This window comes from Chaetura pelagica, unplaced genomic scaffold (assembly GCF_000747805.2).
Source record: "Chaetura pelagica isolate M959 unplaced genomic scaffold, ChaPel_1.0 scaffold20, whole genome shotgun sequence".
In the NCBI taxonomy this organism is placed as follows: Eukaryota; Metazoa; Chordata; class Aves; order Apodiformes; family Apodidae; genus Chaetura; species Chaetura pelagica.
Genome location: NW_009951958.1, coordinates 2,231,404 through 2,240,794, shown reverse-complemented (window position 1 = coordinate 2,240,794; position 9,391 = coordinate 2,231,404). Strand labels below are relative to the sequence as shown.

At 39.0% G+C, this 9,391-nt stretch overlaps 1 protein-coding gene across 1 annotated transcript in view; it reads left to right on the top strand.

Moving 5' to 3' along the window:
- MCF2L2 (MCF.2 cell line derived transforming sequence-like 2) overlaps positions 1-9,391 on the top strand; it is a 139,224-nt gene that overhangs the window by 48,190 nt on the left and 81,643 nt on the right. The window contains exons 13-14 of the mRNA XM_009999374.1: positions 289-466; positions 7,814-7,917. Coding sequence (XP_009997676.1) covers positions 289-466; positions 7,814-7,917 — 282 coding nt within the window. The remainder of the gene's footprint in view (positions 1-288; positions 467-7,813; positions 7,918-9,391) is intronic.

The following is a 9,391-nucleotide window of genomic DNA, read 5'->3' as shown; positions in this document are numbered from 1 at the left end:
CACCAAAAGGACACACAGGCAAGGCCATGGCGTGATATGTTTTACTCAGCTGAGTAGTCATGGAACACATATGTAATTTTATTCAGGGTAGTGCCAGAAAGACTGTAATAGTCACTATGTCCTAGTCAGTGAAAATGAGATCTGTGCAGAGTGCATGGGCTGGGTTGCATTAAACTGCAGCACATTATGATCTTCAGCTCTAGTCTCAGTCTGGGTAACAGAAGTCCTTTCTTAACTTGCTTACTTCAGCACTGATAACCATTTGTTTTTAACCTTTTCTTTGCCTAGGCCAATGCCCAAAGAATTCTACAAAAGCTAGAAGATGTACAAGAGATGTTTGACAAGAGGCAAGTAAGCCTGAAGAAGCTGGCAGCCAAACAAACCCGGCCAGTACAACCTGTTGCCCCACATCCTGAATCCTCCCCAAAGAGAGCATCACCAAAGATTACCAGACCAGCAGGAACAGGTAGGCCATGAACAGCATCTTTTAAATACATACCAATGCTTTGTCCATGTGGTCTTGTTAAATTTTTTTATCAGAATGAAAACTTGCATTTGATGTTCAGTGTCAGCCTTCTAGGCCCAGCTGTTAAAAATTAATGTGAAATATCTGTCACTGCAAACATACAAATGAGGGTGAAGCAAAAAAATATTCATACTTCTCTTCCTAGGTCTAGTCTACAAAGTACATTTCTATACTCTTCCTCAATATGTCTTAAATTGCTAATTCTTGAAAACCCAAGCCAGGCTAGTCACTGCAAGTACACAAAGTAAGTGTACACATGAGAAACTTCTCATCAGGAAGATTAGGACAGCCAATAGCCTGACAGTTTTGCTTCCTATACACACTATCACAAGGTCACACAAGTGTCCCTGTTGTTCTCCTCTGCTCCGCAACACTCGTTCTTTCTTATCCAGGAAGATCATAATCTTCCAGTTACCATACTGGTTTGACATCTGTACTTTTCTCCCCCAAACCATGCTAACAGTGTTCTTAACACACAGTTGAGACTTCAAGTTTCAGTTTCACTTTTGGCTTAAGGCAAGCTGAGACCACAATGCCTTTGAAGAGGTTCTGCTCTGCTACTCAAACATCCTTCAGCTGTGTTCCCCTCTTGCACTGTTGTTGGCCGTCAATTAGCTGCATGAATTGTGATTTACCTTGAAAACTCAATGAGCTGACTGCAAAAATGTACTTATTAGTTTTCCAGTGCATGAGTTAGAAAAATATAGGGAGCTCTGGAGATGATACATCATATCACCTTCTTGAACTAGCACAAATTTTGAAGTTGATCAGGTTGTTCCCCACGTGACCACTAGTGCTGAAGCCAAGGAAGTTGCAGAAAAATGGGGATATAGGGTCAGTAGGTCAGAGCTAGTTTGTCCCTGTTAGTGGTAGTACAGTTTTAGAATGGCTCTCACCTATTATGAAACTGCATCTTCAGGCTAAAAACTAGTTTTGCATTTCTGTTTATGCGTTAAAGTCTCAGTATTTGTGTTTCTTGGTCTTGAACTTATTTCTTGTCACTTGAGAGCAATTGCAGATTTGTTTAAATTTAACTTTTGACATAAGTAGAACCTTAAAAAATAGTCACTAGTATATAAATGACAATGCTTTAATTCTTGTTCATACAGCAAATTGAATATTATCAGCTCTTTCACAGAAAATCATGAGAGGCTCCCTTGCTTTGTCCCTTGCATTGAAGTTCAGTGCACACAACACAGGATAACTGTGTGACAAGGATTAGCCTCTGATATCCTGTCACAAATTAGGTAGATTACTTTTATTTGAAAATGTTAATCCAGTTGTTCTCTGAGGAGATGCAAAGTGCAACCCAGTCTTGTCCAGACACTGGTAAGCAGATGATAGCATCTCCTTCAGATTCTTTGCACCTGGGGATGATTGACCTAGAGTATCCCCGTACAAAGAAACTGATGTCCCTGACTACCTACAGCTTGTCCTGGGGCATAAAAATAGTTACTTTAACTGCTGTGAACAATAGATGTATATTGACATATACTGTGTAATGGCATCCTCTTGGCATTGTCCAGTTGACCACAGCAAAGAGTTGCACTTTTAATTTCCTGAGTTCCCCTTCCATGAGAATGTCAAAGCACTTATCAGTACTTGCCAATTGCCTTTTTTTTTAGAAAGAAAACTGAAGCACAGATAAACTGTGTGATTCACCAAGGAGTTTCACAGTTTGAGTCTGAAATTTGGCTGAGAATATAAACAGGGGCACTGAGTCCCATTCCAAGCCTTGAAAATGAGGCTCTGAAATTCTACTCTTCTTGAAGCTACCCTCTTTCAGACTTTCCTCTGTGCTCTGTCTTCACATTAGCAGGATCAATGCAGAATCAGCATTTATTTATGGGGAGATTTTATTGAGAACCATTCTCGGAAAAATAAAAGGCTAAGAAACAGATATTGTAACTTCACTCATTGCTATTTGTTACCCAGGACGTACTTGAGTATTTTTAAAAGCACACACAATAGAACATGGCAACATGAAAATACCTCGGTCCTAGGTTGTGTAAATACAAAGGCAATAAAATGTGATAAACAGAAAGAGAAGACCAGAAAGGAAGGACTTTGTCCCCAGGCAGCAGATGCAACAATGCCACAGCAGCAGTGCAATGGTTGTCTGTGAAAAGCAAAAAAAGTTGCATTTGTTCCAGAATAGATATTGGTTTAGTTTTACTTGCTGACTCTCCATTTCCCTAATAAGGAGTAATAGGGAAAATTCAATCCAATTCAGGGTGCTAATGGGTGCTAATCTTAAAGAGATACGAAGGCTCATAACAAATATTAAATACTCCATTATTGTAACTGTGAGACTTGCTTTTACATGGACATGTACATAGCTGCATACAGCAGCTGATACCATGTAGGAGAGGAAGGGCAAATTTCTACCAGGGAAGTGACTGTGACAGTTTCTTATGTCTATGTCCTTATGGTCTCTGGTGACTCTTGCCAGACTTAGCTTAGTGAAGATCCAGAGGCAGCTCAGAACTGTATTGTAAACTCCCCCTCACCCAATACTATTCTATGGGTCTAGAAATTCTGAAGTAAAAATTTAAATTAATCCCATTTTTGCTTCAAGCTTTTGGCTTCACAAACTTGTAACCTTTGCAGAGCCAGGCCAGTTCAACACTGGAAAAACTAGTACTGGAATTTTCATGATGCTCAAAAATCTATGCCAGCTGGACTTGATGCACATTTTAGCTGTGGCAATCTGCTTAAATAGTATTCACATGTCCCTGTATGTGTTGAGAGGAAAGAAGTGGCACTTGAGGGGAAGTGATTTTGCTCTATTTAACTTTTGAGTGCATAATTTTTTATTATTTGGCTACCTATTTATGGACTGCAGTTCTGTACAAAACCTAAGCTGGGGTGAATTGCCATAGGTCCACAAGTCAAGCCATGCAGGCTAGTATTGCCTGGAGGTTGTCAAGCACAGCAGGATGAGCCCCAGAGCTGTAAAAGATAACATAAGCTATTAGGGGTGACTGTAGTTAGCATTTCTCTATTTTCATTTGCCTCTAATTCTCCCAAACTTTAACTCTTTGAAATGAAGCTTTCCCAAAGGCTACATACATGGCCTGACCATCTTAGTGAACAGGGCTAGGAAAACTGTCTTGTCTTATTTATCTTTGTGGTGAGTAGTGGATCACAGCAGTACAAAAAATAGTTTTGTCCCTTCCTAAAGTGTCTAGATTTGGCAGAATTATAAGCACTTGGAAAAAAAAAAAAATCTCAGGTCATACACTTTATTTATGAATATGTTACAGTTTGGCTTTTACAGTCTCATTTCCTTTGTTGTCAGCAAAAATCTTTGGAACTTAGAGACAAAATTATGTTCCTTATCCCCTGCACTGCTTTTTTCCTTACATTAGGATCTTGCAGCAGCTTAAGCCTTTCTTAATGCAGGGCTGTCAGTCTCCCTTTCTCCTTGTTGTCTAGCACAGCAATGTTTCTGACTCTGCTTTCCTTCAGTACTTATGGTCACATAACTAGTGGGAACAAAGAAGGAAACTGAAAAGTGTCACTGTGGGGTTTTTTTGTTTTGTTTTGGCTAGTTCTGCTCCTCATCATCCAGTTTCATGAACAGCATTGCTGACAAAAAGGAGACAGAATTGTGTGGCCAAAGGCTGGGAGGAAAGGCAGAACTGTACGAAACTCAGTTCAGATGCCTTTAAACTGTTCTGGAGTCACCCCTGAAAATGTGACTACTTACTGCTGCTTTTAACTCATGCTGACATAGGCAAGAGAAGCTGGTGCAGTGGGTGTTAATGTGATTCAACTTTGCTCAATTTGGGAGAGGGGTTGTTTTTAATAACTTCTACATAAAGAAATCTAAATTGAAAGAACAGTGAAAGCCTGAAATCAGAATTACTGGGCAGAACACATGCTCATGAACCTGTGATCCAGAAAATTCAGTTCCAAAAATGTCACCCTGGGTCTCCCACGGTATATTCTTTTTTGATCTTTATCTATGGAACTCTCAGTGTGGTTGATAACAGCCTGTTACCTCTGACAAGTGCTGTGAAAACAGCTCCGTAAATATTTATGAAGCACTTGAATTGTAAAAAGGACTATTAGAAAAAAGAATTATTTTCAGGGCAGGGATTGAAATAGCATATGGATAGTAAGGCTCTGGAACCCCACTGAGAAATACAAATAAATCAAAATAGTGAATAGCTGCTTGTGAATTAAGTATCTTTGATTTCATGCACTGAATGAGGCATGGATTCTTAAGAGGGGGGTGGACCCTAAGATGCCTTAGCAAGAAAGGAGTAAAATTAGGGTTGTGTGTGTAGCTTTGATTCTGGCATCTCCTGTCTTCTAAATGCTGTATTCACCTAGTGATTTCTTTGTGTGCAACATAAATGTGAAATACAGGAGCAGAGATGTAAAAACACATGTAAGCTTATTAAGAAAGTAACATGTATAACAGCACATTGCACAAACAAAATCCCATGACTCAACCTACAAGCATCTTAGAAGGCCAGCTTGGAACATGAAATTCATATGGAGGAACACAGCTGGAGCCTTTTCAGTTCTTTAAATAATAAAGATTGAACTGGTTCCACCTCAGTCAAATGTTTACAACTGCTCATTGGATCCATTCCAGCATTTCTCATAGTCACCAATGCAAAATACTCACTAATAACATCTGGATAGAGGATAAAATAAGAGTGTCTTGCAAGAGTCTAGGGATGTGTGCAGGAGAACTGAGGCTGCAGAGAGATTAGCTGACTCAGAAAAGATGGTGATTTTCATTAATGATTTTGGGAACCACCAGTTTCTGTAGTTCAAGTTCTTTCTATAAATGGAGAAGAGAAAATTTTGCAGCTGCTATCACACTTCAGCAAGTCTGAGGAAACCAAGTAGTGTGTGTTCTTACAGAATAATATTCCACAGACAAGGGCTTCACTGTATGCTTCTTAAATGGGCAGATTTCAGGGGGCTCAAATAGAATTTTGCTAGAGCAAAGATGTAAAGTTGATACTGCCTAAGAATGGAAAAGTATTAAGGCATTAAATGAAAAATCTTAGATGCTCTGGTGTTCCTTTAGCTGCCTAAGCATGCTGTTTTGTTGTCACCAGCATTCAAAACCACTGTTGAGTCATTATCTTCAACCTCATGTTCCTGTGGGACAGCAGGAGCTGCAAGCCCCAAGAAACAATTTAGCAGACTAGTTGTTTCCATGCTTCTTCCTGCCAAAGGACTTTGATTCCACTGTAGGTGGTTAGTGAGAATGCACAAACTCTCCCACAGAAAACAGATGGGAAAGCACATGGTTAGGAAATTCACACAAGACCTGAAGTAAAGCTTGGTACTTAGTTGAGCGGGGGAGTTACATGTCCTGCAAGTGCTGAGAGTCTTGTTACAACCCTTGACTTCAGCCTGTTTCTCTTGCTGGCTCATGAGTTACATTTACTCTAGCAGGACCAGACTAGAGGCCAGTTACCTAGATGGACTAATCCAGCTGTCCCTGAGGACCTGGGAGCTGCACACAGCTCTGTTTGTGCCTCGTGTGGTGCAGCCCCACCATGTAATGAACTCCTGAGACATGGTGACTGTTGTCTGCCATGCAGGACCACAGTGGGGAAGTGGGTAAAATCACAGATTTTCCCCACAGGCAGCATAGCAAGTTGTCCTCAGTGAATTTATTTCAGTCACAGAGTGGCAGAGCCTGCAACCCAAAACTGAGCACGAGTCTGTGTCCTTCCCAAGCAGCTTTAGGAACAGTAGAGACCACACTACCACTTGGTGTAGGCTAGGTAATAAAACAGTTATTCCATATTTATCGTGCAATGTGCTCCTAAGGAAACAGTAACCAGCCTCATGGGAGAAGCACAGTGGTGCTCCAGGTGAATGCAAGTGACAGACCCAAACTCTGCTTTACTGTAAATATCCTTGCAATAAAGTTTACCCCTGCATACAATGTCCTTTAACAAGATCTGCTTTGAAAGCAGCATCAAGCAATTTAAAATATTAATGAGTTCAAAATGAAACCTTTATTACTTATTATGCAGGGGAGTGCTGTGAAGCAACAGGATGAAAACAACCTTGAAACCACACAGAGTTGAGATTGTTTATATAATTTTCCTTTGTTTCTGTGTCTTTGTTCTTTCAATATGCAGCTGAACACTGTAACTTTCAGCTCCCTCAGCAGTACAGTAATGACCTTGAAACTGTACTGAATTTTATAAGGGAGTTTCCCTTTTAAAGTATTTCTAGTACCACAGTAATTAGTGCAGTAATAATAGGCAGGTATATGGGCTGTTTCTTTCTAAATTACTCCAGTAACTACTTAAATGTAGACATGCAGAAGTCTCTAAATACAGGCCAGTCAATAACTCTGGATACTCTGGAGCATAACCAAAACCAGACTGCTTCCTGTTTTCAATTCTGGGTCAAACTGGAAGAGGAAAGTTTGCTGTATCAATCTGAATCAAATTCACCCCTGAAATATAAGCAGTTGGACTTGACTGCTTTTTTATCTTGTATCTACCTCCTCCTTTCTGACATGTCATACTGGTGAAGGCAAGATGAACCTTGTAAACTGACCTGAGTAATTTGCTGCTGGATCAAGGAGTATCTGCACTTGGGCTTTTTGTGAATTTGTCATTCACCTAAACTGTCCAATTCTTTCCAGTCTGCTAAGTCATAACTAATTTCCACGTTTTCTGCTGACTGCTTTCAGCCAGGATTTTCAAACATAAAGTTTTCTGATTAATGAATAGGTCAACTTTGTACTGCTGACTATGCTTTTTTTTTAGCAAAAGTTCTCTTGCTTCCTGAAGTTAATTTCCTTTGCTTTCATTCCTTTTAATCACATATCCAGTATATATAAAACTTGGAAATTGGATTAGTAGAGCAATCCAATGGACTGAATTAGGGTAACTGGCTATTGGCAGCATGTCTAAGGTATTCAGGAGTGCTTGCTAAGTTTGTGGAGTAAAGCATGAAACAATGTCTCACTTTTCTTTAATTGAATCAGGATTTTTGTGATAAAGTCTTAGATTTGTTTTTTTAAAGCTTGTTTTTCAAGGTATAAAATAAATATAGTTGAGAGAAGCTCCAGAAGAGAATGTTGTTTAGTATGATAGGTATGACCACAGCCTATGTCTTGTCAAGATCAAGGCAGATTAAAATTAAAGGCTAAACAGAATCTTCAAGATGCATTATATGGAAAAGAGTGAATGTGCTGATGCTTGGTACCCCTCATTGCTTTTATTGGGAAGTCAGAGTTCAACTTTTAGCACCCATTTTCTAACATTTCTTTCTTTCTGACTCTTTAAGCTACCAACAGGAGGTCCACGGAAATTTCCTGCCCTCCAAAGACTGTTTCTGAAGTAGAGTTGTCAAAAAAGAAAAGTATTAAGAAGACTAAAGGTGGAATTAAGGTAGGAGCATCTGTGTTTTGGGGACATCCCATATTGTGAAAGAATTCACAACAAATACAAATATAGGTTTACATATTTATAATTGGAATTAAAAAAATCAAAACTTGTAGAAGTTAATTACCTGTTAAGCTTTTTTTTTTTTTCCACTTCCAAGTTCAGGTTGAAAGTTACTCAGATGACAGTGTTAAAAAACATTTTATATACATGGAAAACCAAGTTAAACTGAAGTAGAAAGCATCTTTCAAAGGATGAAAGGGGAAATGTGAAGGGAATGTTGGGCATTCCCTCCATGTACCTTAATAAATTAATTTTAAAAATATTTAAATCTATTACTACATTGAAGTGCATCTAAGGTGCTCTTCCTTCCTTATAGCATATTAACTCTTTTCTGTTTCTAAAACTGGAATCTTATTTCAGCTTCTCTGAAGTTAAAATGTGTTATGTTCAGGGTTTTACAAAGACTTTACTTCATTTAAATATTTTCTCAGAGTAGTTTTTACATGAAGGAGGAAAGACTACACATTTAATATTTCAAAATAAACCAACCAACAAACAAACAATCCACTGTTACCTGTTGCTGCATGGGTAAGGAAGGTTCAGGGAAAAGTATTTTGCTTATGTGACTCTATAATGAGATTTGTTGCATTATTGTTTCTGCAGCAAGATTCTGTTTAGGACTTTTTGGACCACCTTAACCTTTCCTCTCTATCCCCAACTAACACAGCATTCAAGAGCCCTGCCCTTACAGCAGGCTTTTGTTTGAGCTGTAGAGCCTGACTGGGACAGCAAACTATCAAGACAGAAGTTTGGCCCTCCTTGAGTATTTTAAGACTGGAAACAGAAGGATCCAGAAACTGCATTCATCTGCAATTCCTGTAACTAAGATGAAGTGCAGCTGCATCCTGAAACTTCTCATTTGCCCAAACCAACTGAAATAGCCACCTTCAGAGACCAGATTTGGTTTTTTTCCCCTATTAAATTTAAGTAACACCACATTTGTCTTACTTAAAATGTTCGGGCTCAGGCCATGCAAATATCCCTGTGAAAGAGGTACCAGTAATAGCCACACGTGGATGTGCCACTTTGCCCTAAATATCCCAAACTGGTTTAATCCTGCTAGTGCAGAAATTCTACACAGATTAGAATGAATTGGTTTGTAGGTTTTCTTTCCTTCTTTTTTTTTTTTTCTGAAGGGATGGAAAAACGTAGGGGGGAGAAGGGGAGGAATAGTGTTATCCTGAAGGACTAAAAGCATATAACATGTCTACCTGACACAACTCTTACTACTTAAAATTAACTTTTGATATAATTCAAACTACATAAACCCAACTCTTCTGCTATCCATACCCTGACTTGCTCATACATTTGACTCTCATGGCGCTCTAGCTGGAAAGCAAAAATTAAATTAGTTCATTTTCTGATATGGCCAAAACAGCCTACAACTTCAGAAAGAACAATCTAGTTACCAGCAGGA